The 25,799-nt window shown below is 58.9% G+C and overlaps 12 protein-coding genes across 12 annotated transcripts; 5 read left to right on the forward strand and 7 right to left on the reverse strand.

Moving 5' to 3' along the window:
* Positions 1-297: 297 nt before the first annotated feature.
* Positions 298-1,143, reverse strand: CcaverHIS019_0511000 (uncharacterized protein; the record flags this gene model as incomplete). The annotated part of the gene is made up of 3 exons (XM_060602332.1): positions 298-674; positions 718-746; positions 1,094-1,143. The coding sequence occupies 3 exons, from the start codon at positions 1,141-1,143 to the stop codon at positions 298-300; spliced, it is 456 nt and encodes a 151-aa protein (XP_060458737.1).
* A 79-nt stretch (positions 1,144-1,222) lies between these two features.
* Positions 1,223-2,552, forward strand: CcaverHIS019_0511010 (uncharacterized protein; the record flags this gene model as incomplete). The annotated part of the gene is made up of 4 exons (XM_060602334.1): positions 1,223-1,417; positions 1,569-1,676; positions 1,811-1,970; positions 2,224-2,552. 4 exons carry the CDS (start codon positions 1,223-1,225, stop codon positions 2,550-2,552), a joined length of 792 nt encoding a protein of 263 aa, XP_060458738.1.
* A 1,069-nt stretch (positions 2,553-3,621) lies between these two features.
* CcaverHIS019_0511020 (uncharacterized protein) lies at positions 3,622-4,086 on the reverse strand (the record flags this gene model as incomplete). Its single annotated transcript, XM_060602335.1, has 1 exon — positions 3,622-4,086. The coding sequence occupies one exon, from the start codon at positions 4,084-4,086 to the stop codon at positions 3,622-3,624; it is 465 nt and encodes a 154-aa protein (XP_060458739.1).
* A 240-nt stretch (positions 4,087-4,326) lies between these two features.
* CcaverHIS019_0511030 (uncharacterized protein) lies at positions 4,327-5,617 on the reverse strand (the record flags this gene model as incomplete). The annotated part of the gene is made up of 4 exons (XM_060602336.1): positions 4,327-4,626; positions 4,957-5,111; positions 5,489-5,579; positions 5,615-5,617. 4 exons carry the CDS (start codon positions 5,615-5,617, stop codon positions 4,327-4,329), a joined length of 549 nt encoding a protein of 182 aa, XP_060458740.1.
* A 356-nt stretch (positions 5,618-5,973) lies between these two features.
* CcaverHIS019_0511040 (uncharacterized protein) lies at positions 5,974-9,015 on the forward strand (the record flags this gene model as incomplete). The annotated part of the gene is made up of 11 exons (XM_060602337.1): positions 5,974-6,711; positions 6,746-6,904; positions 6,962-7,080; positions 7,117-7,513; positions 7,548-7,716; positions 7,892-7,983; positions 8,045-8,233; positions 8,269-8,532; positions 8,573-8,722; positions 8,759-8,867; positions 8,930-9,015. The coding sequence occupies 11 exons, from the start codon at positions 5,974-5,976 to the stop codon at positions 9,013-9,015; spliced, it is 2,472 nt and encodes an 823-aa protein (XP_060458741.1).
* Positions 9,016-9,810: 795 nt separating this feature from the next.
* CcaverHIS019_0511050 (uncharacterized protein) lies at positions 9,811-11,405 on the reverse strand (the record flags this gene model as incomplete). Its single annotated transcript, XM_060602338.1, has 3 exons — positions 9,811-10,990; positions 11,023-11,332; positions 11,366-11,405. The coding sequence occupies 3 exons, from the start codon at positions 11,403-11,405 to the stop codon at positions 9,811-9,813; spliced, it is 1,530 nt and encodes a 509-aa protein (XP_060458742.1).
* Positions 11,406-12,371: 966 nt separating this feature from the next.
* On the forward strand, positions 12,372-13,074 carry CcaverHIS019_0511060 (uncharacterized protein; the record flags this gene model as incomplete). The annotated part of the gene is made up of 3 exons (XM_060602339.1): positions 12,372-12,561; positions 12,652-12,763; positions 12,915-13,074. The coding sequence occupies 3 exons, from the start codon at positions 12,372-12,374 to the stop codon at positions 13,072-13,074; spliced, it is 462 nt and encodes a 153-aa protein (XP_060458743.1).
* A 915-nt stretch (positions 13,075-13,989) lies between these two features.
* CcaverHIS019_0511070 (uncharacterized protein) lies at positions 13,990-15,084 on the reverse strand (the record flags this gene model as incomplete). The annotated part of the gene is made up of 1 exon (XM_060602340.1): positions 13,990-15,084. The coding sequence occupies one exon, from the start codon at positions 15,082-15,084 to the stop codon at positions 13,990-13,992; it is 1,095 nt and encodes a 364-aa protein (XP_060458744.1).
* Positions 15,085-15,813: 729 nt separating this feature from the next.
* CcaverHIS019_0511080 (uncharacterized protein) lies at positions 15,814-17,295 on the reverse strand (the record flags this gene model as incomplete). Its single annotated transcript, XM_060602341.1, has 7 exons — positions 15,814-16,239; positions 16,289-16,489; positions 16,538-16,616; positions 16,654-16,928; positions 16,964-17,047; positions 17,083-17,186; positions 17,223-17,295. 7 exons carry the CDS (start codon positions 17,293-17,295, stop codon positions 15,814-15,816), a joined length of 1,242 nt encoding a protein of 413 aa, XP_060458745.1.
* Positions 17,296-17,740: 445 nt separating this feature from the next.
* GYP5 (uncharacterized protein) lies at positions 17,741-21,160 on the forward strand (the record flags this gene model as incomplete). Its single annotated transcript, XM_060602342.1, has 5 exons — positions 17,741-20,050; positions 20,085-20,305; positions 20,347-20,589; positions 20,625-20,765; positions 20,800-21,160. 5 exons carry the CDS (start codon positions 17,741-17,743, stop codon positions 21,158-21,160), a joined length of 3,276 nt encoding a protein of 1,091 aa, XP_060458746.1.
* A 152-nt stretch (positions 21,161-21,312) lies between these two features.
* Positions 21,313-22,422, reverse strand: TAF9 (uncharacterized protein; the record flags this gene model as incomplete). Its single annotated transcript, XM_060602343.1, has 4 exons — positions 21,313-21,633; positions 21,859-22,010; positions 22,263-22,364; positions 22,398-22,422. 4 exons carry the CDS (start codon positions 22,420-22,422, stop codon positions 21,313-21,315), a joined length of 600 nt encoding a protein of 199 aa, XP_060458747.1.
* A 357-nt stretch (positions 22,423-22,779) lies between these two features.
* ELP3 (uncharacterized protein) lies at positions 22,780-24,511 on the forward strand (the record flags this gene model as incomplete). The annotated part of the gene is made up of 3 exons (XM_060602346.1): positions 22,780-23,486; positions 23,522-23,923; positions 23,962-24,511. The coding sequence occupies 3 exons, from the start codon at positions 22,780-22,782 to the stop codon at positions 24,509-24,511; spliced, it is 1,659 nt and encodes a 552-aa protein (XP_060458748.1).
* Positions 24,512-25,799: the final 1,288 nt, after the last annotated feature.

A 25,799-nucleotide genomic window follows, 5' to 3' on the forward strand; every position in this document is an offset into this window, starting at 1 on the left:
AGTTGTAGACGGGACTTGTATTATAGTCGCATTCGAGGACAGTCAACGCACCGATGTTGAGCCACATTGCCTCGTCGCTACGCTTACAAACCCCAGAGACTGGTGGACCCCAGATCCTAGAGGGCCTTCAGCAGTTTTGAGTGAGTCATGAGTCACCTGTCTCAACCTCTCTGTGCCATCATCCTATACTGTGTACATCGCGATATACAACACCAACTTTTCGGCACATCTTCTTAGCTGCTCGTTGATGGCTTTTGAGACTGCTCTTTTAGGGCAGCTCTCTCTCAGCTACATCCATCACTCGGGCATGTGGCACACGGCTTCGATATTATGGCCGTCGGCGTCAATAACAAAAGCGCCGTAGTAGTTGGGGTGGTACTCGGCGCGAATGCCAGGCTTGCCATTATCCTTAGCACCAGCCTTGAGCGCAGCCTCATAGAACGCGTCGACCTCCTTGCGGTTCTTGGCCGAAAAGGCAACGTGCGCAGGCCCAGTGACGGGCTTCTCGGTGATCCAGAACGCAGGGTCCATCTGGCTAGGACCCCAGCCGCTCACACCTGGGACGGGCTCCATCTGCATGCTGCTGCCTAGAGTGGCGAGCACAGTGCCGTAGAACTCCTTGGCGCGGGCATAGTCCGTGACGTTGATGCCGAGGTGGTCGAGCATGGGCATGGCTTGGGTCAATAAGAAGGGTTTGGGAGGAGGGAGGAGACTCACTGTGAAAGTTGGTGTCAGAGGTGTAAGGACTGAGAAGAGAGTAGCTTCAGATGAAGAGGTGAAAGGAGAGTTGATGGGGAAGAGGAAGAAGGTGTTCCACGTTTCGCTTGAGAGTTGCTCATCTTTATACGTCACATGTGGTGGGCCTGATGGGAGGGTTGATTGGGGTTGACGGGTGTGACAAGTCCAGTCAACTTTGGATCACCTCCACCGCTTCATATCGCTTCCCACAACAATCCCATTAGGAATTAGAAGCATGTTAATCTGCTTCCATTAATCCCCATTCCTAAAGGAGCGCTTAGCATTCCGCGCCCGCCGCTCAACGCCATCATCCTCGCCTCCCACCTTGGCCACCTTGGCCTCCTCCATCACCCACCATTCTTTCGCGCCGCCCTCCCATTCCGCATCGCGCTTCCTGTCGCTCATCTCTCTCATCCGAGCCACCTGCTCCACTTCTCCACGTCGCCGCTCCACGTCAATTCCGTAAAGACCCTTGCGCCGCGCCATGCCCGCCCGACACCGCGGCAAGCGCGGCGAGCGCGTCCGCTCCGCACTTTACCACACGTCGTTTACAATCTTTGTCCTCATCCTCGCTGCGCTGCTTATGGGCTCGGCGTGGGGGTTGGGCGAACAGGCGTGGCGGACAGACCACCAGCGACGATGGAACTTGTTTGCGATGGTTGCGGCGTACGCTGGTGTTGTGAGTCGTACACCTTCCCCACTTTCCACTTTCCCCATCTTCTCTGCCTTGCCTCCTCCTCCTCAGTTTCTCTCTCCCTCCCACTGTCTGTCCCACCCACATACCCTCCCTCCCTCTTCCCGGCTATGGCTATGAGGAGCACTAACGCCAGGTGATCATATCGCTCTTCCACATCGGGTCGCGCTTGACTTCGGTGCGGCGGTCGTTGAACACCATGCCCAAACCATATATGCCGACTAAGACGATGGATTTGCCCAAAGTGCGTTCAGCAGCGTAACAGTATTCAGCCACAATGGATGAGGCCATGTGGGAACCGGAGGGGAGCGTTGTCTCCATATTCAAGACACCCTCCCGGCGTTCAGCTCAGCCTACTGGCCATCCAGCTGACAGCAGAAAGTCGCCAACCACATCGCTACAGAATACTCCCGCACAGCTATGATCGCGCATATCTCGCAAGCAACAGCCGGAATGCACGAAGGCTGGGGACGGCCAAAGACGAAGTGGGAGGGTATCCATTACCGGACATCCATCCTGGACACGTTGCCCGAGATGCGTGAGTGTGGTTCGGGGGTTTCAAGGGCGTGGAAGCGATGGCATAGGGCGGGGAGCGGCGGAGTTGAAGCCGCGGATCCTGTTCGGGAGAGAGGAGAGTCATGATGCCAGCTGGCACCACACGATCCACCCAGCTTGGGATTGTGAATGAATTGGCCTCATCTTGTACTAAACTGGCCCTGCTGGAACGCTTTGACGTGCAGCAGGCGTTGTTTGCATCAGTCTCCCCTCCTCCTCCCCCTCGCTGACCCCAGGCGTTCTTCTCCTCGGCGACACACCAAATCGCCCGAACGACCTGGGCGCTCTCATCGCCGCTGCCAGCCGCATCGACCCGTCCCATCGACAAGGGGAACCCAGTACGCTCGAGCTTTTTGTCGCCAGCTACGTCGATATGGTCCAGCGGGCGCGATACCAGCGCGCCGAGCCGACTGAGAAGGAGGCCAGCGCCGTGGAGAAGGTCGTCGCGTTCGTGCGCAATTTAATCGCTGTCAAGCGGCAGAAGGCCGAAGAAGCGCGGAGCGCCAGCGGGTTTCTGAGTATGCCCACTGTCCACACGGTTCATGAGGGGCGTGTTGTAGCATAGCATTGGGATGTATCAGTGTGGCTCCGGCGTGACGTGCGCCTTAGAGAGCAGTGTCACAAATCAGAGAGCGAGGGCGCGTGTTGCTGTCGAACGCTACTACCGCTGCGCGTCCAGATGAATGACGTAGCTGTAACCGTAAGCCACTCCTGCCGTCTACCTCTGCGCAAGCTGCGCCGCCAACTTTCATACATGCACTTGACACTACTGCTACTACACTTCATCCCTCTGCAAGGTCAGCAACGTTTCTCTCCGCGCTCACGAGTACTTGTGCGCTTCACAGTATCACGATCTCGTCGTCTCCCGCGCATCACACCCACATTACCGCTCGCGCACTAGCGTCAGCTAGCTCCCCCCTCCCCGACGCACATCACTTGGACTCCCGCGTCCCCTCGGTCCGCTTATGCTCGTCCTCGACGAGATCCGGATCATCATCACACCCAATGGGGTGCACGCCAATCTGCCCGTCGGCACGGCACTTCTTAACCCCACACGGCCCGCAGGGTGGGAGGTTGCCGTCGATGTCGTCCTTTGGTTCCATTGTGAGTAGTTGTAGCGAGATTCAAAGACGGTGGGGTGCCAAGAGAGCGTCGTGGTCTCGTCTCGTGCTGAAGCTGCTTATGTATGTATCCCTCCCAATGATGGGACCGGATAGAGCGCATGACCGAGTACTCAGAGGAGTCGACATGTGACCCGGCTGTAGGAGGAACAGACAAGATGTTGTTGTTGCGGAATGCTGGGGCCTTGGCTGTCCTGCGGGGCCTCGGTTGTGACAACAAGTAAATGAACCGGCGATTTGCGCCATCCCAGTTGCTGCACAAACCTCAGATCCCTCAGATCCTCGGAACGACCAGAACGCACCAACTCTGATCAATGCTGACCCCAGGCGCACAGATGGTGAGAGCCTACCTTCCCCTGGAAAGATAGTCGCCGGCCACTGCACGCCACGAGTATACATGGGCCGTACAACAGTATAGTCTAGGCTTTACTGGCGATGACTCGCGAACCTCGGCATAGGCCTGCTCAGGCTAGGCTCACCCAACCTTATCTCGACCGGGCGACAAGGCCCTGCCTATGCCTTCTTGGCCTCGGGCTTGTCGTCGTCCTCGAACACGTTCTCCTCGAACACGGGGTGCGCCTTCTCACCGGTACCCTTGACCCACTCAGGCTTGCCAGAGGGTGGAACGCGCCCGTCAGGCCCGACGAGACTAGGACGACGACCGTACAGCTCGCCCCTAGATCCTGCGATGTGGGCAAGGCGGTCCGTCTTGTCGTGGGTCGGCGATATCGCCGCTCCCGCGGTGGACAAGGAAGTGGGAGTGGAAGTCGTCGCAATAGGCGAGGTGCCGGTCTTGCTGCGCTCGGCGGCCTCCTTGCTAAAGTCGCGGAAGGCTAGGAGGGGCGCAGGAGGAGACTTGGCTGTCTGGGACGGACGGCGGCCGTAGATCTCCTCGCGAGAGGTCGTGCCGAACATTCTGTTGTTGTCGATTGGGATGGGGTTGGGGAGGGTTGTGCCGGTGAGAGAGTACGAGCGCATGGGCTTTGGCTTGAGCTTTGAGATGATTGATGCGTTGTTGAAGAGTTAGAGTGGCGTTGAACGTTGGGTGACACTGAGTGGGGTGGGGTGGGGCCAAGTGCTGATCCCGTGACGACCGATCCGGTTCGGTCAACACTTCGGCCCGAGCCCTCCAATCCCAATTTGAATCCAATTTCATCGCCTGGCGCAATAAACCATAACGAGTCAAGGAGGTGTGATGCCATGCATGATGTCTATACCCTACTGCTTGCCCTCCTTGCCCTCCCCGCCCTCCTTCTTGCTCTCTGGTGCGCCCTCGGCAGCACCCTCCGCTGCCTCTGACGCGGCCTCGGCGGCCTCGGCCTCGGGCTGCTCGCTTGCCCGCTCGGCCTGGATGCGCTCCAACGCACGGTATACCTTGCTCTGGAGGTAGTGCGAGTGGGTCGGGCCCTTGGCCTTGGCGCGCTGCCTGGCGTTGGAGGCCCCGGCCTGCGGCCCCACCGCCTCCTTCTCCTTCGGCGGTGGAGGCGGGGAGTTGGCGGCGAAGATACGCTCGTAGTTCTGACGTTAGTGGCTGTAATCAGGCTGTCGAGTAGAGGTGAATGGGATTGGGACGCCAGCAGAGGAGAGCGTAGACTGGCCGGAATGCAGCACGCCGCGGTCACGGCGGAGTTGAACTGCTGCTGCAAGCCGGGACTCTATCCTCCGGGCGGTGCGTTCGACACGCTCGGTGTTGCGATGCTCCCCCCGTTCCTGGCGGGCTGCGCGATATACGCGACACCGTCGCGCACCGAGCCGCGGGGCACCGCGGCCACGATGTTGCCATGGACAGGACGCCCAGCGTTCCAGCCACCCCACAAACAGCCGCCCAACTTCCGCAAACAAACGCACCTCCAAGATCTTCTCCATCGACTCGTCCTTCTTCACGTTCAGGATCAGGTGCGCCTCCTCGAGCGACATGCCCAGGTCCTGCGTCACCGCCTTGGAGCCGCCGCCACCTGATCCCGACGGTCCAGCCTCGGGCGCATCGGGCCTATGCCTTGCGTCTGATGTTAGCTGTATTCTCGCGGTGAAGTCATTCAGCTTCGGCGCCGAGGCCTCGGCCCGGAAGGTGAAGGCGGAAGATGGCAGGTTGATCGAGAGCTCGTCTCTCGGCAGGATCACAGTAGAAGCTGCAGGCGACAGGGGACTCCCTGCTTGAGCGGTCGAATTCAAACAGCTAAAACGTACGGGATCCGGCGTGCCAGTCCCCGCTCTCGTCAAGACGGATCCTCTCAACTCTCGGAGCGCGATGCTCAACAGACAGACCTGCTCCAGGCTTCTGCACGACAGACAGACCTGCTCCAGGCTTCTGCGTGCAGACCTCGGCAACCTTTCGCCAACTTGCCAAAGCCTCCATCTCCACCCTCTAAGCGTAACTCACTTGCCATGGCCTGGCGGCCCGCCGCGGCAAAGGCCTTGCCAGTAATGCGGAGGCTGTCAACGACGAGCTGCGCAAGAGCTCGGGGCGCGGACTGAGGTCAGCTGATCTTCACGTGAGCAAACGCACCATTTTTGGCTAAATCAAGCAAAGGGGGGTGGGAAAAGGGGCGGAGAAGGGGCAGAAGCGGAAGCCTGAGTAGGTCGGGGTGAAATCAACCGCGGAGTCGTGTCGGAGTGGTCGGCGTCGACGGAGGTAGCTAGCGATATCGGAACAGAGTGACTTTTGGAGAATTGGGCGGCAAATGCAAACTCACCCCAGGTCCGGGCAGCCACGGACGGAGTTTTCGGAGATTTACCCGGGGCCCCATTTAACGTGTGATTCGCGTGGGAGATGTTTGGTTCCGAGTTGACTGGACTGAGTGGTGATTGCAATCCCAACTTCTGATAATCACTCTCCTCCTCGTCGCTGGCATGGTTGGCGCGGACATGTTCCCTAGGCCGAATTGGCACGACTGCGTGTTCGCCCACCTTGACCGCATCGACACCGATCCGGCGTTCGATGAGGACCCGGACGACGTCAAGGCGTACGAGGCTTGGGTGCGATCCGAGGTCGCTCGCAAGCTCGCTGGAGGGAAGACGTCTTCTCCAGCTCCTGCTCTATCAGAACCCCAAGAACTCCTCCTTGATCCTTCCTCACAGGCCCCCAGACTCAGTTCACCTCCAGTCACCTCTAGAGCCTCCGCAGTTGACCCAACATATCCCACTCGGCCGTCCACCAGGCACACCATGGCGACGCCGGCGCGAATTAGCACTGCACCGACGGTCGAGACACCAACTCTTACCGCACAGCTTCCCGCTCCACCAACAGGTCGGCTACTCGATACCCCTATGCATGTCGCTACGCCTCAGACGCCGGACACAACACACCCCAGTGCCGTCGCCAGAGGGCCGCGCGACGACCCCACTACTCCCGTGCCGCTTGGGACCGCGGAACTCGACAAGCTCCAGAAGAGGAAGGGGTTCCAGGAACTCACAAAGCATCTGAATGACATCCTGCCTCAGCTGGGTCCCGCTCCCGCCCCAAGACATGGGCGAGGACGAGGACGAGGACGCGGCCGCAGTCGACTAGGGATGACGAGCCACGTCAACATCGGGGGAAGCGTGCTCTCCGGCACGCGCATCTGCCTGGCACCTAGTGGTCCATTCAAGCCGCGTGCCGCTATCGTATATTTTTCTATTCAAGCCTGGCTGACCTTAGGTCGTCCGGCTGGGCGGGCAGGTCATGCTCCATCCGGACACGGCCGTCACTCATGTTATCGAAGATTCGGGCGTGTCGGCTGCCATGCTCGCGCGTCGACTCGGACTCCAGTCCCTGTCGGATCTTCCCGTCGGTACTCAGATCGTCAAGTGGGAGTGGGTGACTCAGTGCAAGTTTGAGGTTGGCTATTTCGTTGTGCACGTAAGTTGACATCAGGCAAAGCTCCTCCCGACCGACAAGTACCTTACCTTCCCCAAGACAACTCTCACTGCCGGCCCATCGCGCTTCGCCGACATCACAGATCAGGTGCGCACGGGCTCGCGCGCGATACGCCGGTAAGCTCCCTGCTGCGTTCCCGACCTAATGTCCAGGCGGCGTTCTCACACGCCTCCCGACTCCGAGACCGAGTCAGATCGTCCCCGGCGCATGGCCACAGCGCAACGCTGTGTTGCCGGCTTTGCACCAGGCGGGGCGCCTCCACGCTCGATGCCTGCGTTGGCTTTTTCACGTGGTACTTCGTCATACGCCTTCACCTCTCGCGCGGTCGTCTCCGCTGCACCTTCCCGCACAGCCTCGAGCAATAATCCCTCCAGTGACCAGCTGTTCAGCGAAGCTGACCGCATCGCGACGCGTCACTCACCTCCCATGAGCCCTGGGTGGGTGGAGCCGAGTGGTGGCGAGCAGGACGCGCTCGACATCCTCATCGTCGGCATTAAGGACGGCAGTATCTCAACGGAGGACATCGAGTCAGATGAAGAGGATGAAGAGGTGAGCTAAGAGCTTCTCCTTTAGCTCATCGCAGCCAGGCAACCCATCTCGAAAGGCTGACTTCTACAAATGCGGGCAGGCCCACGACGGCGATCCGAAGAAGGGTCTTAACGAGTGGCTCGCCGTCCAGTTCGACAAGCTCCATCATGTCTACGAAGGACAACAGGGAAAGAACGAGTTCTCGATCCGTGGCTATCAGCGGGGTGGGTTATCCAGTTCGGAGTATGCAGTGAGCATGATGATCAGCCTTCGAGGCCTCCCTTCGACCAACCGCAACCATCCACTATGATCCATCTGGACACTGCATCCTATCCGGCTTCGGGGGCCGTCATCCATCCTCATCTCTCTCCCACGTTGTGAGCCGCCGCTAACTTCCAGCCGCTGGTATTCTCCGTCGCACAGACTTTGCCATCACGAGCGGGGCGCAGGCGCGCAAGATCAAAGGCATTGGGGAGAGCTTGGCGCAGCGGGTGAGTCAGGCCTTTCCATGGGCTGTCCAGCTGGAGTTGACACTCTAGGAGCTGATGGCAGATCGACGAGTTCCTTGAGGGCCGCTTAGGCCGCGCGTACTACGAGGACACAGTTGAGGCGCGCACCATCGCAACGTTCAAGGACGTGTACGGCGTCGGCAAGAACTTTGCCGCCGAGTTGTATCGGAAAGGTGCACGCTCAATCGAGGATCTTAAGACGAAGGAGTACGGCCTAACGACGGGCCAGCGTGTGAGCTGCATTGCATTTATTGTAGCTGACAACAGGTCGGTGTCGAGCTCTACGACGACCTAATCTCGCGCATGCCGCGCGACGAGTGCCGACAGCTGTTCGAATTAATACGTTGCGCGGCCGTCGCTATCGATGCCAACCTCTGGATCGAGATCATGGGAAGCTACCGCCGCGGCGCGGAGACGTCTGGCGACGTCGACATCCTTATCACGCGCGACACGGCCGACAGACTCACGCACGCTGGCGTCCTCAAGCGCCTCATACAAACTCTGCGCACGAACGGTGTAATCACACATGAGGTGAGCTTAAATTCCCGCACAGACCTCTAGCTGACACCAGCTCTCGACGCCGCATAATTACTCCGACCTCGAGGCGAAGTGGATGGGCGTCGGCCGCGTACCGGGTGGCAAGTATCGCCGCATTGACATCCTCACCATTCCCTTCGAGAATTGGGGCGCCGCGCTCATCTACTTTACGGGCAACGCGGTCGTGAGCTCACCAATCTAGGTTTATAGCTGACAGCAGTTCAACCGTTCCCTCCGCCTGTATGCGCGCAAGCAGGGCTACTCGCTCAATCAGCGCGGCCTGTTCCGCGGCGTCATCCGCGATCGTAAGGGCAACAAGACCACTGCTGGTAGGTAGGCGCAGGAGATGGCGCGCAGGCAGCTGCACTCTGCAAGCTTGAGCTGACATCAGGCGAGATGGTTGCGTCGCGCACTGAAGAGGAGATCTTTGACGTCCTTGGAATCCGCTGGCGTCCGCCTCATCAGCGCTGCCCCTAAGCCGAACCTCCACCCCCTTCGCCACATCCACCACACCTACTACCTCCACTTCAAGACCACCAACCGAAACACAACACAACATCATCCACCCTAACTAAACGACATATCACCATTACTGTATATTGTGCACCTGTATCATATCTCACCTGTTGAATGAATATACTGTGGATACTATCAACATGGTCTGCGACATTGTCCGCATAACTGAATGCCACAGGGTCCATAATCATGCCGAGTTTAGCCAACCAGGGATTGAGAACGAGCTTGGGAAAGGCTCGCAGAACTACTGTAATATGGACTCCCTCTGTGCTCCAGGCTTCCTGGCGCAGAAATCCGCCATTCTAATTGCCCACTGATGAATAACATATCCACCGCGATGCAAAAAACGATTGAATGGATCGTCAAAGCCGGCCCTGTCGGCCATGGTGGACCATTGCGCCTCGAGTACCGAATCGACGCCACGCAGAACTACTGGCTGTCTGACGGATGGTGGAGGGGTCAGGTTGCTCCAGAGAGCAAAGGGCTCGAAAGCTCGGTAGACTACTCGTCAACGGGCAAACGCGGCGACACTGGACAGCGAGCGGGTCTGAAGGTGCAGTCGGCCCATTGTATTTGATGACGGTCATGTTGAATTGAACAAAGAAGACTCGCATCAATCTGTTCAATTGAGGTCCCAACCGCAAGACAGGCACGTACCGCACAATCTCGACCACCCTGAGCCGCGCCACGACTAGTCTCCAACATCTCAGCAGCGAGTCAAGCACTAGTGATACATTTTCTATTGTATACAGACGTCTACTCTACGTACACCTCTGGTCTATCCGTACGCAGCTCGTTGCCACGCGCGACCTGAGCGCTGTTTTGGCGGTTGCTCCAGCGGTACTGTGCGTGTTGCAACACTGCGACGCCTGTTCCGAACGCCACAAGCCCCACACCGACTCTGAACCCGATTGGGTATGTCGGCGCGTCGTTCGCACGCAGTAGCTGCGAGCCGCAGAGTGCACCGACATTGCTCGCCATAGCGAACATGGCCATGGCGACCGCGCGATGCTGTGGCGTACGTTGGTTCAAGCTCAGCCATGTGGCGTTGAGAGGATGCCAGGTGAGTGCAAATCCGGTGGTGAGTGCCATGGTTGCGTATTTGCCCCACTTGTTTGAGGTGTGGGACATGGACTGGAATGCGATCCACATGACGAGCGAGCAGGTGGTGAGGGCCATCACGAGCAACCCTTTACTGCGGACCTTGTCGGAGAGTAAGCCAGAGGATGCCATGACGAGCACGGCAATCCAGCCGCCGACGGAGGAGAGGGCGTTGGCGCGGATCGTGTCGAAACCAAACCCCTTGATAAGGAGGGGTGCGTACTGCGTCATGGCCGAGGAGGCGGTGACGCACGCAACGATGTGCAGGATGTGCGGATAGTTGCGCCAGTTTGTGAGCGTGTTCATGATGTCCTCGCTTGTGAGTGGGGTTCGTGGGCCTGCTTTGCGCGGGTCATCTAGGATAACGCGAGCGTAGATGATCTCGCGCTCGCGCTGAGTGAAAGGCGAGAAGCTCCTGCCGAGGAGGGGGAGGGGATTTTGCGGGCTATCGGGAAGGAAGACCAGGAAGACGGCCCCGCAGAAGATGGCGACACAGCCTTCGATGAGGAACAGGTTCTGCCAGGGTCGGAGGTGGTTCTTGATGCGGAAGATGCCAGCAGCCATGAGACCGCCAATGCCAATGACTATGACGTTGCCGAGGTAAAAGAACGAGGTGCGTGAACCGAGCTCGGTGCGCTTATAGAACGTCGAGAGGGTGTAGAGTGCGCCGGGGATGTATCCACACTCGACAATGCCCAGGACAATGCGTGTGACCAGGAAGGAGCCGTAGTTGTGCATGAACATCTGGAGTGTGGCCACGAGTCCGAACGCGAACACCTGGGCGGTGAGCCAGCGCTGCGGGCCGAGCTTCTGGATGAGCATCTGTGAGGGGATTCTGCTGTCAGTGGGGAATAACCGGAGACGTACTCGAAGAGGATGATGCCGAGGTAGAGCAGCCCCTGGCCGGTGTTGTACTGGTTCTGGGTGATACCGACATCCTTGAAAAGGGTGGAGGAGACGGCGTTGGCGATGTTGTTCCGCTCCAGCTGGAAGGAAACGAAGCCGAAGAACAGGAGTAGGAGGACTACGAGGTCGAGCTTGCGCACGACCTTGCGCTCCTCGGCTTCGGTCCAGTCGAACTCGAGCTTGTCCAAGGGTGCTTCGCTATGCACTGAATCCTTCGAGACGTCGCTGAAGCCTCCTGCGCCCTCGACGTCCTTTTCGTACGCGATGTCATCTGACATCAGCGGGGGAGCGTCCTGGGACGTACATTGGAGGGAGCTTGCTGTATGGGGTGTTATAGCTGCCATGGTGTATGCGCGCGATGGTGAGTTGACAGTGCGTGAGGGGGAGAGGCACGAGAAGAGTGTCGTCTGGCGACGCTTTCACGCTCCCTCTCAATCTCGAACCTCGGTGGCTGGAGTTACGTCCACTGCAGGATGACGCGTTGAAGTAACGGATTGGCGCACCTCAATCGGGAATGATCTCTGTTCGCGTCGCTGTATGAGGACAAGTGCCAGCTGCGGGTAGTATTATGTGAGTGAATCCGAATAGCGGGATGATGAAGAAAGACGAGTTAGTTCTCTCGGCGCTATACCCTGTGCTACGCTTGCCGAGGCCGGCTCTACCTACGCCGAGAAGAGATGCATGGTGGCCGCAGTTGGCCGTGAAGAGCCTGAGAATGTGCGGGATTGTGAAATGATGAGCAACATCAACCAAACGATGGCGCAATACTACATCTTCACCAAAACGAAACGGAATCAAATATATTCGCATCTTTGGCGAGCCTAGCGATTTAAACTCACAGAAGATAAGATCAAGCGCGGGCTGATAACCATGAGGCACATACACATACACAAGGGGTTCAGCGCAGTTCAAGCTTACACTCCTCGCGTCGATGAGGGAGGACGAGTCACTTTGTGCACCTCTCAATCAACTGGCCAAACTTTGGGAAGAGAGGCGGAGGCCATGGCGATTGGAAGAAGTGGGCTGATGATCAATGTGTTTCAAATAAGGCGGTGTACTGTGGCTGACTGTCTTCCACCCCGCGCGCTCACCTTAGGAATGTCAGACCCAAAAAGCCACAGCGATGCGTCTGATTGTTGTTGTACGTACTCTGTGCCAGCATTGAGGAGGTGTATGGTTGCAGTGATATCTGCTTGACATATCTTCAGCTGGAGCAAAGCTGCTCCGCAAATAGTCCCGTCCTCCACTTTCATCACTCAGATTTCGCGTCATCTTGTCCGAGTTCTACTTTTCCAACTAGCCATCACACAATGCCGCCCCGTCCACGCCCCAAAGCGACCCCCGCGACGGACTACACCCCCTCAGGCTTACCCTCCGACCACCACCTGGTACGCCTCGGTGCTCCACAAGGTTCGAACCAGTTCGCGACGGAGATCGCCGGCCAAGCCAAGCTCGTAGACATGCCGGCGCGCGTGCGGCGGACAGCGTTTGCTACGAGGGGTGAGTGAGGGAAGGCAGACATGAGGACTGTTGGCGTCATAGAAGTTGCGCTCTTTCAGCTTGATTAGGTCATTTAGAAGCTGACAACAGGCGCGTTCGCTATCGTCCAGCTTTATCCCGCCAGCAAGGACCGCGTGGCGGGCGAGATCGTGCACGTCGTGACAGGGGCTGAGGTCAAGGAGTGGCGCAAGGCTGGGGAGTGGTGAGTCGCTCTCAGTGCTGTAGTAGCAGCTTTGACAGTGGGCCTCATGAGAGGCTGTCGGCCGTGCTCTGGCTTCACTCATGACTGGGCACTGAATGGACAGTGCGAGCTCTCCTTTCAGATCTTAGGCCCGGACAAAGCTAACTCCCAGGCCCAAGGCGTTTGACGAGGCTGTGGCCGCGGAGCAATCGCGTCCTCTCCCGAAAGCAGACGACGACGACAGCGACGACTCGTTGCCGGAGAACACGAATAGGCGGAAGCGGGTCGTGCACGCCGACTCGAGCAGCGAGGAGGACAGTGACGACGAGTAAGCACTGGGTCGCTCCAGCTGCGAACACATCCCTCAATCCCGCCTCCCGTCTGTTGGCAGAGGCGCCAGTGATCCGATGGTGGGGAATCCACGTCCACGTCCAGGCTGCCCGACAGCCGCACCGCGCTGGGCATCACAGTATAGATGAGGTGTAACCCATTGTTGTACATAGACATAGATGTACTCGCATACCCCCACCTCAACCTGTCTAACACACTAGCCGTCCATTTGTATGCTGCTCACACGTAATAGTACGCGGCACCCGCGGTGGGCCGTTAACAGTGACCGTTCGATCGTGGGAGAGATTGGTAGGGATGACGTTCTCAGAACGAGCAACCATGTGCTGCCCATTCCCCTGTAGGCGCAGCCCCGACGGGCGCTGAAGATGTGTCCGAGAGGTCGGCACAGAGGGTGTAAGGCTACTGGGAGTATTTGAGCCTGCCAACGCGCGCCGGTTGTAGGGGTTAGCGCGTTTGGGGGGCAGGATCAGGCTTGATCTTGGTGAGGTAGACGAGCCGCCATTGAGTGGGATAGCTGGTGGTACGGTCGAGTTTGGGTGGAGGGTATGGCGGTTCGTAGTAGCTGACATTCTACTCGAACGAGGGGCATACGGTGGGGTCGACTTTTGTTTGATGTCCCATCCTATGGAGGAGGGAATGGCGCTGGGCTGCCATACATGGCCTGCATCGCTTCGTTGACGATCGCCTACAGGGGGGCGTTGCCGCATGCGGTGGCCTTATGCTGTACCAGATGTGTGGCGATGCGGACACGCGTATGAGACAGTCAGTAGCTGGTGAGATTGTGCCGCGAACTTGTATGTAACATCGGGAACCATGCAATGCCTTGACTACCATCCACTGTCCTGATCTGCCTACTCTTGTGCCCTGCACCCGACTTCTCTGCCTGTCTCGCTGGCCTAGTATCCCGCATTCGTCCCCGACACGTCGATCCCGTGCTCCTTCGACAGCTCTGGGTACCACTTGCCCGCAACATCGCGATGTGAGCTCATGCGGTTGACGACGGCATATAGTCCTGGGTTCTGGGCATACAGTGCGGCGAACTGGAACCCAGCCGTGTCCGTGACGACGTTGGTGGGCTTCTGGTCGAGGATCTCCTGGGGGATCGGGGTAGGGTAGAGCTTCTGGTCGAGGCGGGCACCCTGGAAGTACGCGATCGAGTAGCGTGGTCCCTTGCCCGGTACAGGGTTGAGGACGCGGTGGGTGGTGGCGACGGCGACACCGTCGACGAGATATTCGAGCCCTGTGCCGATGTTGACGACAAACGTTCCGCGCATGGGGGTAGCGTCAATCCACTCGCCAGCGTGGTTCTGGACTTGGAGACCAGGCATGTCGTTGGCCTGATACAGCACGGTCAGGAGCGAGGCTGTGTCGCGGTGTGCGCCGACGCCCTGGTTTCCGTCACTTGGCGCGAGCTCGTCAACGGCAGGGTACTTGATGAGCTTGGCGCGGTGCTGCTGGTTCTCTGTCACATACTTCTCCAACGCGTCGGGAGCGAGGCCGAGCGCCTCGGCCACAAGACGGCTGAGGCGGTTGGAGAGCTCGTGCGTCCGGTCCCAGTACTCGAGGATGGCCTCCTTGAAACCGGGGATGGCCGCCTCGTCAGGCCACACGTTTGGGCCCGTCAGGCGCTCGTACTCTGGCTGGCCGGGCTTCCAGAACTCCTCGAGTTCGTTGGCAAAGTCCAGCTGCTCGCGGTTGTCCTTCTTGTTCTTGGTGATCTCGTTGCCCTGCACGCTGTATCCCAGGAAGGTAGGCGAGTTGATCTTGTCCGCCTTGAGCTTCTCCTCAAGCGGCAGGTCAAAGAACTCGATGGCCTTGGCGGTGGTCGCGTCCAAAAAGTCAACGTCGATGCCGTGGTTCTTGACGTAGAAGAAGCCGACATGTACGAGTGCTTGCCGCAGATCTGCGAGCAGACCGGCCTTGTCCGTCTCTACACGCGTGAGGTCGAGCACTGGGATCGACTTGAAGTCGTCGGTAGTACCAACGGTCATGATTGCGAGGTGTAGGAAGTGGGCGTTAGGAAGGGTGGCGTGAGTAGAGGAAGTCAAGGTCGTGTTACAGCGCCAGAATCGAGGAAGTTTGGAGAAAGGAGTTGAACAACAAACTCGCTCCTCTTTTCGAGGATTACCAACCCGCGCCACCAGGGCGGCAAAGACGCGGTGGGCAGCTTGGCAGTCTACCAGTTCCCGGTGAAGTCCGCGTCAAAGCCGAGTGGAGATGGATCTCGTCAGCATACCTCAAACCAATGGCGTCATCCACCAAATCTCCGCTCCTCACCCACGCCGAGATTTCAGCCAAGCTTCCAAGCCATCGGCTTCCACAGGCCGCGGAACTTGTTCGCCTCGGCGCCGGATGTTCTCTAAGCACTGCAAAGTTGATAGCACATGCGTTGCGTCTGCGCATGGCAGTGTCACGAGATCTGTGGCACTGCAGTCAGCGCATCCGTCGAGAGAGAATGGAGAAGACGCCAAGGCGGTCCCGGCGATCTCCGACTGCTGATTCAGGCAGTACTTGGCGAGAGGGCTTTGATGGGATGGAGTCACGTCTTTCCGGTCTCGGTTTGCTTTGTTCAGCGCACGGGCCTCAGCCGCTCTCTTCGCCATGGATGGCGCGACTGGTGCCTTCAATGCTTATCATCTATGCATACAGATCTTGGAGCATTGCGGATGGTCGTACACTTGAGCTGAGAGCAAGTCAAGAAACTTCTAGCGCTCTAATGTTTATCTCCGCACCGATGAGAGGTACCGCAAGTCGACCTTCTCCGGCTCGGGATCGAGGTCTGGCAGCGGCGCAGGCAAGTTGACTGCACTGTCGCCCTGACGTGAGGCCCACGACACACCGGGCATTTCGACTTTGAACTTGACATACAGGTCGCCCTTGGTTGCGCGACCACGCACGGGCATGCCCTCACCGCGAATGACGAGCTCGTCACCATGTTGGATGATTCGCTCACCACGTTTCGACTCGACGCGCAGCCCTCGCCCATCGAGGTGGACGACAAGGATGCGCTTGAATCCCAGCAGCGCTTCGGAAAGATTCAAGGTAACAGTCGTCTGCAGGTCCGCGGGCGATTGTGACGCCCGCATGAACGCTGTGTGCGGCTTGATGCGAATGTGGAAGATGACGTCGCCGGCGGGGACGTCAGGCTGCTGTCAGCTCACAATTTGACCGCTGTCAGCTGAGTCATGAACCCACCTCCTCGTCGCCCTCTCCCTTGAGCGCGATACGCTCGCCATTCTCCGTCCCCGGCTCGATCTGGAACTCAACGCGCTTCTTTTCCTTTGTGACCTTTTTGCCCTTGCAGCGCTTGCAGCGGTCTTTCTCGCGGATGTGTTCGCCCGCTCCGTCGCAGTCCGTGCACGTGACACGCATCTTGCCGACCACGCCAGGTGCCAGCTAGAGCATTAGTACAACTGCGAAGAGTCTTCCAAGTCTCTGACTTACATGTCTGTCTGCGAAGATGACGCCCTTGCCCTCACACTTGCCACACGTGGTCATCTTCATGCCCTCACGTCCTCCTCGCCTGCAGTCAGCTACCACTTTGTGCTTACGACACCCACCCCTTACACGTCTTGCAGTTGCGGTCGCGCTCCAGCGACATCACCACCCGCTTGCCTTTGTACGCCTCCTCGAGGGTAATCGGGTACTCCAGGTCGGTGTTAAGCCCGCGCTTCGGCCTGGGCCCTCTTCCTGCGGGGTCGAAGCCAAACGACGCGCCCCCCATTCCGCCCATACCAAACCCGCCGAACATGGATTCGAACATGTCAAACTCATCCGCATACCCACCGCCGCCGCGCGGTGGTCCGTCCGGGCCATACCGGTCGTAGCTTTCGCGCTATTGTCAGCAATCGGTAGGCCGTGAGCGTTTACGAGGTTTGGGTCCATGAGTGTCTCGTACGCCTGTCCGATGGCCTGGAATGTCTCGTGCGCCAGGGGATCGTCGGGGTTCTTGTCCTGCCGATGAGCGGGTGGCTAGGGAAGGTGCTTACAGGATGGTGCTTCATGGCCTTTTTCTTGTAAGCACGCTTGATCTCGACCTCGGTGGCCTCGATGTGGATCTCAAGGAGATCATAGTAGGCAGTATCGGCAACCACTGCGTGTCAGGTGACTGCAATCAGGTAGAGCTCACTGTTGCTGAAGACGGTGAGATAGGTGGCAAAATCAACAGAAGTGATGGAAATTCCGGGCCTCCACTTTGCCATTGGGCCACCCTAAGATCTGGGGTCTCGACACGTGGTCGAATGCAAACTTGGCTCCGCTAATTGATTTGGACGTGTTCTAGTTGATATTAGCGGAAGGGAGTAATACAGGGGAAAGGGACGCGACCTCCACCCTGTGAGATCTGGACGAGCGTTCCAAGGTTCCAAGGTTCCAAGGCACGGATCCGCGCGACGTGCAGCCCGTACTGTTGGATCCCGTCTCGTCTCTTTCTCATTCTCTATTCCCTCTCTTATCCTCTCTGATCCTCTTCATCATCATCGACAAGGACAGTCTCGTCAAGATTCATTGTCCTGTTCATCTTGCTCGATCGCTTCTCTTGTATCCACTACATCAACGCAAAACAGCAACGACCTCGACGATAGACCACAACCTACCAAACCCCATCCCCCAGCCTCTCCTCCTTCACACATCATCGCAACTTGCACAATGTCGTCCCCCAGCAAGTCCGATCTCAGTGACCTGGCTACCAGCCCATCGGAAACCAAGCCTGCTCTTCCCTCCACGTTCAAGACGGCACCCAAGGCCCGCACGGTTTCTGCCTCGAGCAGCACTGGCGGCCCAAGCAGGGTGCGCGCAGCAGCCTCCTTGTGGGAGAACAAGAGCTCCAGCTCGCCGGCTAGCAAGCCTCCTGGGCGTCCGGTCTCACCCGGCAAGCTTCCGGGAACGGGTCGCATGACGCCGAGCTCGAGCTCTGGGAGGGTCACGCCTTCCTCGCGCCCCACTGCCACGCGCTCCAACTCGAGCGGCGGCCGTGCCACGCCTACCTCGACCGCCAAGCGCACTCCTCTCTCACCCAAGCTCAGCATACCCAATGGGCAGGCCAACGGTTCTGTGCCCGGCTCGTTCAAGTCAACGAGCTCCGAGCTCGACATGGCCTCGCCCCGCTCGGCCACGCCACCGCCCTTGTTGGCTTCGCCTGTGCCGCCTGTGCCATCACTCCCTGCAGTGCATTCGCCCGTGGAGAAGGAAAAGGTGGACGTGCTGTCCCGTGAGCCGACTCCGCCCCCTGTCGCTTCTCCTGTGAGGTCGCCCGTTTCCCCAGCCACGTCCACCCTCCTTCCAGCTGCGCCGATCTCTCCGACAATTGACCCTTCACCTTCCGTGCCAGAAGCGAAGCCGACGATCTCTTCTGTGCCACCAGAGTCGGTCATCGAGGCGAACCTTCAAGGTAACACGCCGCTGGAGGAGAGCGCTAAGAACGACGCCAAGGCCGTGAAGACCTCACCGAAGGCGGACGCCAAGGCTGCGAAGAGTACTGCGCCACAGGTCGAGAGCAAGACCACATCGAAAGTCCAGCGCAAGGCGGCGCCAAAGTTCAAGGAACTGCGTGAGGACAAGCCCAAGCCCGCACCGGTTATCATCAAGAAGCCCGAGATCAAGCTCGAAGACAAGCTCAAGACCGCGATCAGCATCAAGCCTGTCGAGGTCGCCGAGGAGCCGACGGTCGCACGCGACGACGCGACACGAGCATTGCCGAACGACGACCAGAATGTCGCTCTAGCTGAAGGCAGCTGCGTCACAGTGTCCTTGGCACCAGCTGTCTCTCCAGCGTCTCCCGCAGCTCCCGTTTTCCAACCACCGCCTTCCGCTCCGACAACCCCTGTCACTCCGTCTCGCGTCGCAGGTGTAACGTCGCTGTTTAGCCGGGTTCTCCCCGCATCTACCTCGACTTCGACTCTCAATCCACCTGCAACTCCCACTGTTTTATCCACTATGGCCACACCACCCCGCGACTCGTCCAAGAGCGCGATGAAGGACGAGCACCTCGACGACGCAAGGCTTTCAGACGAGCAGTGGGCCACAGCCAGGGTCAAGGGTAGCGAGACCTCGGGCTCGAGCAACAAGGACCGCGAGAGCACGCCCGCGCCCTCTCCTACGCCCACGCCTACCACCAAAAGCCGCTTCTTCTCCAGCGCGACTTCCGCTTTCAGCACCCTTCAGCTCCCGTCGGTCTCCCTTCCCTCATTGTCAGCCACTACCTCCTCCCAGTCTCGATCGGCCGACATCGCGCTGCCACTCACCGAGGCCTCGCATTTGACCCCTGCACCAGCTATGCCTTCAGCGGGGGTGGGCACATCGCCCGGTTCGTCATGGCGGACGACCATGACGCACTTCCTGCAGCGTACGCAGTCCGCGTCCACCACGCCACCTCCGGTCCCCACCACACCTTCTCGGAATGGCTCAGGATCAATCCAGACGCTCAACCGGGCCGACTCGTCGTCCGACTTGTACCACCACATGCGCGAGGTTGAGCAAGAGCCGCTTGGTGAGGGCTTTGAGCGCGTGCGTAACGAGATGGAGGTCGCAGCGCGTGAGATCCGTCGTGAGCGCGTGGGGCGTGGGATCTCGCTGGGCACGGATGAGAATGTCGATTGGGCTTTTTGGGGGACCGTGGTGCAGGATTACGATACAGTGGCCAACGAACGGCCCAAGGAGCTGTCTCGCGCCATCCAGCAGGGTATCCCGGCTGTCATACGCGGTCCGATCTGGCAGCTGATGAGCGCAAGCAAGAATGCCAACCTCGAGGAGACGTACAAGACGCTGCTCAAGCAGACGAGCCCTTACGAAAAGAACATCCAGAAAGACATCAACAGAACGTTCCCGTCGCACAAGTTCTTCCAGGGGGCGAGTGGCCAGGAAGGGCTGTTTGTCGTCTGCAAGGCGTACTCTCTGTACGACCCCGATGTTGGCTACACCCAGGGCCTCGCGTTCATCGTGGCCACCCTCTTACTCAACGTACGTTCTTGCGTCATCGAGAGCTGACATCCAGATGCCGGACGAGGAGGCGTTTTGCGTGCTTGTCCGCCTCATGACGTCTTACAACCTCCGCTCGCACTACCTCGACAACATGCCAGGCCTCCAGCTCCGTCTGTTCCAGTTCGATCGCCTCGTCGAGGACGTCCTCCCTCTCCTCAACGCGCACCTTGTGCGCAAGGGCATCAAGAGCTCGATGTACGCGTCGCAGTGGCTGATGACGCTCTTCTCGTACCGGTGAGTCTTCCACGCTACCAGCGAGCCTGAGCTGACATCAGCTTCCCCCTCTCCCTTGTCTACCGCGTTACCGACATTGTGCTGGCGGAGGGCACCGAGGCTGTGTTCCGTTTCGCGGTCGCCCTTCTCCGCAAATGCGAGGACCAGCTTCTCAAGCTCGAGTTCGAGGAGCTGCTGGCTTTCCTGACCGGTGACCTGTACGAGTGCTACCGCATCGAGTCTGAGGATGGCGAGGAGCATTGGCGCAGCAACGACTTTGTCCGTGACGCCTACCAGACCAGAATGTTAGTTAACCTTGGTGTGCTCAAGCTAACACCAGCACGCCGTTAATGTTGGACCAGTACGAGTCGGAGTGGAACGAGAAGTGTCGCATCCAGACCGAGCATCTCCGCCAGCTGGAGGGGTACGCACGCGAGACAGAGCAGCTGCGCGGCGCCAACCGCCATCTCAGCAGCCAAGTGTGAGTGTGATCAACTGTGCGTGCTGACATGCAGCAAGAACCTTGAGGGGTCACTGGCAACGATGAACCAGGAGCACGTCGAGCTCGTGCGTCAGCTGGTTCTTGCCAAGATTGCCAAGGAGGACATGGAGACGGAACTTGTCAAGTACAAGGCGATGTGCGCTGCGCTGGCGCAGGGTCGCGAGGAGGATGTGGATCTGCCGCACATCGCGAGCCGTGGTTCGCACACGTCGCTCACGCCGCTGCCACCAAGTCGCCGCGGTAGTGCCGTGGTCTCGCCTACTTCGCACAGCCCCAACCTCTCGCCGCAGCGGTCGGCGGCGTCGGGCCACGCCTCGCCCATCACCTCGCCCACGGAACGCGTCCCGCCCGGCCTCGCTGGCCGGGCAGACTAGATGGCTTCGTTGATAGAACACACGAATGTGTGGTGCAGTAGAGGGCGGTGCCGGCGCTTGCTCAAGTTACATGGTACATTGATGCATGTCCAGCGGACATTGTACAAAGGCGCTCTGGCCAAGGTGTGCTCGCTCGGTCTCTACTCTCGTATCTACGCGTCATAGTCCTCGTCAACCTCGACTTCGCGTTGAGGCGCCGCGCTACCGGGAACGACCTCCTCCATCTCGTCGTCTTCGCCCTCGGCGTCCTGAACCCCAGGCTCGTCCTCCTCCCCATCGGCGTCGCTGTCGCTCTCGCTCTCCGACTCGGACATGCCGTCGTCACTGAGCACCATCGCCGCATCGGTCGGCACGAGGTCGAACGTGACCTCGGTGAGCCTCTGCGACGCGGGCGGCAGACGCACGACCTCAAACGATTCGGGGAGTGGGGGTAAAGGAACGGAGTTGAGCTCATGCGCGAGGTTGGCAAGGTACTGGGGTTAGCCATGGGATGCGGGCCAAGCGAGGGGGAGAGGAAGCAAGTGGAGCCGAAGACAGGTTGTCGAAGAGAGAGATACCTGATCACAGCTGAGTCTACGACATTGTGGAACAGACGTGGTCGCCCGCAGGAGACTAGAACGTGGGTTTGCGTCGATATGCAAGGAGGAAAGGTGGATGAGAGGGCAATCCAACTGGCGGGTGCGGGTGGGAACACTCACATCCCGGGGAGGCTGCTCGACGAACTCGTGCCGCCGGCGCATTTGGATGGCGAGTTCGACATCCTCTTTCTCGATACGGTTCGCCTGTGCACCCGTCCGCCCAGCATGGTCCGCGAGCTGCTGCGCCGCGCCAAGGACGTCGGCGGTGTAACCTGAAGTCAGCTGGAGGTTACAATAAGGGACAGAGAGCTGGAGAGGCGAGAGGCTCGCTGAAGAGAGGAGGAAGGGAAGGGGAAACAGCGCAATTAGAGAATGGACAAGGAAGGCATGACAAGTCAACGAGGAAGGTGAGACGCAAGACCTGCACGCATCCGTACACTCAGTGCAGCTGGTTGACAGCAAAACACAGCTGCATCTCGCGCACCGGAGCAGGGGTGGGGAGGCGGAAGTGAGGAATCACTCACGATGCGCAAAGTCGAGGAGCTGGTGGATGACGCGGTCGTCGGCGTCGCTGATCCCCTTGCTCGCGAGGATAAGGGCCAGCAGGCGCCCGTCGCGTGGTACAGCTGTCAGCTGCTATAATACGCTGAATGGCTCACTTGGTCGGGCTGAGGTGGATGTCATGAAGTGGATGAGAATGGAGAGATGTTGAACGAGAACGCGAAGTGGAGGGATCGTCAACAACCTAACGTGAGGAAAGGGAATTAGGGGAGGGGGATTAGGGAGCCACGTGCTGATTAAGTTTGTTTTTAATATGTACTATGTGGAGGGGAGGAAGATATTTGATCCCGCTCGCCACCCAACTTTCTCTGCTCGAAGTCACCAACCACTCCACAAACACTCTACCACTTCCGACTCCGTCAGCAAGGTTGTGTCCAACTGTACAGTGGACTCAATCGCTAGCTATACGCAACCCCAATACTTCACCTCATTCTTACTTGACAAATCTCTATCTCCCTGCTCACCAGCCCCACCCTCACCATGATCGCGAAAGAACCCTCGCAGGCGGAGCTGCACCTGCTCTGCCTGTCCTCCATCGTGCGCGACCTGATCACAGCGTACGAGGGCGCGTCATCCTCGTCCAACTCGGCCGCGCCCAACCTCCAGCGCCTCCGCGCCAAGTATGCGCAGAAGTATGGCCTCAACTCGGTCCCCCGCCTGACGGATGTGCTCGCTGCCGTCCCCGACGAGTGGAAGGACCGCCTGCGCGGGTGGCTCATGGCCAAGCCGGTCCGCACCGCGTCGGGAGTTGCCGTCGTCGCCGTTATGTGCAAGCCGCACCGGTGTCCGCATGTCGCCATGACCGGCAACATCTGCGTGTACTGCCCCGGCGGACCGGACTCGGACTTTGAGTACTCGACTCAGTCGTACACAGGGTACGAGCCGACATCGATGCGCGCTATTCGGGGTCGGTATGATCCGTACGAGCAGACGCGTGGGCGTGTTGAGCAGCTCCGCAGCTTAGGTCACTCGGTGGACAAGGTCGAGATCATCATTATGGGCGGCACGTTCATGAGCATGCCCGAGGACTACCGGCACAGCTTCATTGCGGGCCTGCATAACGCCCTCAGCGGTGCTACGACCGAGGATGTTGACGAGGCGGTCAAGTTCTCGGAGCAGAGCAAGACCAAGTGTGTTGGTATCACGATCGAGACGCGCCCAGACTACTGCCTCAAGACTCACCTCAGGTGAGCTCGAAGGGGGAAACGAAAGCTGACATCAGCCAGATGCTGCGGTACGGGTGCACACGTCTCGAGATCGGTGTGCAGAGTGTATACGAGGATGTGGCCCGCGACACCAACCGTGGACACACGGTGCGCGCCGTGTCTGAGTCGTTCCAGATGTCCAAGGATGCGGGATACAAGATCGTGGCGCACATGATGCCTGACCTCCCCAACTGCGGTATCGACCGCGACATCTGGCAGTTCCAAGAGTTCTTCGAGAACCCCGCCTTCCGCTCGGACGGCCTCAAGCTCTACCCGACGCTCGTCATCCGCGGCACCGGTCTGTACGAGCTCTGGCGCACCGGCAAGTACAAGAACTACCCGCCAAACCTGCTAGTCGACATTGTTGCGCGCATCATGGCACTTGTGCCACCCTGGACGCGCGTGTACCGTGTGCAGCGGTGAGCTTTCTTCCGTTTTATTGACAAGCTGACACCAGTGACATTCCCATGCCGCTCGTCTCGTCAGGTGTCGAGAACGGCAACCTCCGCGAGCTTGCGCTGGGGCGCATGAAGGACTTTGGCGCCGAGTGCCGTGACGTGCGATTCCGCGAGGTCGGTCTGCACGAGATCCACAACCGCGTGCGCCCGCAGGACCTTGAGCTCCTGCGCCGCGACTACACTGCCAATGGTGGATGGGAGACGTTCCTCTCGTACGAGGACCCTGAGCAGGACATCCTCGTCGGACTCCTCCGCCTGCGCAAGTGCTCCGAGGGGACGTACAGGAAGGAGCTGGTTGGCATGCCTGGTGGGTGCTCGCTCGTTCGCGAGCTGCACGTCTACGGTACGGCTGCGCCCGTCCACTCGCGCGATCCCAAGAAGTTCCAGCATCAGGGTATCGGAACACTGCTCATGGAGGAGGCGGAGAGGATTGCGCGCGACGAGCACGGCAGCTCGCGTGTCGCCGTCATCTCGGGCGTCGGGACACGTGACTACTACCGCCGCCTCGGGTACGTCCTGGACGGGCCGTACATGGTCAAGGACTTGTGATTCGGCAGGGATACGGATTAGAATGGTGGCAACGGGCGCCGTCTGTGTGTAGACCGACATGTATGGATTGGCTTCTTGCAGTATTAAGTCGAGGCTATGCTGTGGCGTGGCACCTTGCCGAACTAAGGGCTGATAATGTCGCATGCAGGCATCTCTTAATTCAGAGTATTCATGCCGGCGACACCTCAATTTGGCAACGGGCAGTGGCATATAGAGGCAAGATGCGTTGCCCATCTGAAATATAAACACTGGGAATGCTCTACCCCTTATCCCATCTGCATCTTCTCTCATATTTTCCATATCCATCGCTTACCTACTTTTATTCAATCCTGCAAAACTTCCCTATCGACATCTATATCCACGATGGCCTTCTACATGCCCAACCACAACCTTCCCCACCACGCCTTCCCCGTACCCCCCGCATGACAATACGATCCCGACGTAGTGCCCGCGTACCAAAAGGCAATCCATAAAGACAACAAGTGCGAACTGCTCAAGTGTCCGGGGTCGCACGGAGACCACCTCATTACCCTAGGGCAAAGATCAAGGATAAGGGCGGCACCATCAACTACCGCTGCTGCCCCATCATGACAACGGAACCGGCTCCAGGTGCCCCGAGAGTCTTACTACACACTTGTCTTGGTCACAACGGATTAGGAGCGGCATTCCGGATTACGTACGCCGAGTATCGGGTCAACGGGCAAGTGGGGGCAAGGAGGTGTTCCAGTACTCGAGCCCTTTGAATCGCGCGCACGTTCAACCTTATTCGATGCATCATAAATTCACCCTGCAACAGAGGGTGATGACCGTCTACCCGAACGAGAAGACGACCCGTGGATCTTCGGCAGCCGAAATATACCGCCTTCGACGACTGGGGGAGACTCGCCAAGTGACACGCATCTTGACCTGGGAGGCGAGCCGCTTATTCCTGTACCTCATCATCGTGAGGCTGAGTTCGGTTTGCTCAGGGAACTCATCAGCAAGGGCGGTCTGAGCGACGACCGTCTCTTAGGGTACCTCTCGTGAGCCTTCAACGAAGCAGACGGCACTGACATAAAATCTCATGCACCTGCGCTCGAGGCCGTTCACTGCAAGGACATGGCGCAAGTGATCAAGTGCGATAATATCGTGATTGCCGCCTCCACAATATATAACCTGGAGACGAATCTCCTAGGAGGACGGCAGATCAAGCTAATCGACTTGGGAGGAGCCCAGCTCTGCCCCGAGTCAGCGCCTCCCGTTGCTTGCCGGACACCATATCGGTTCCCTCCAGAACATATGCTGCCCA

This window comes from Cutaneotrichosporon cavernicola (assembly GCF_030864355.1).
Source record: "Cutaneotrichosporon cavernicola HIS019 DNA, chromosome: 5".
Classification (NCBI taxonomy): domain Eukaryota; kingdom Fungi; phylum Basidiomycota; class Tremellomycetes; order Trichosporonales; family Trichosporonaceae; genus Cutaneotrichosporon; species Cutaneotrichosporon cavernicola.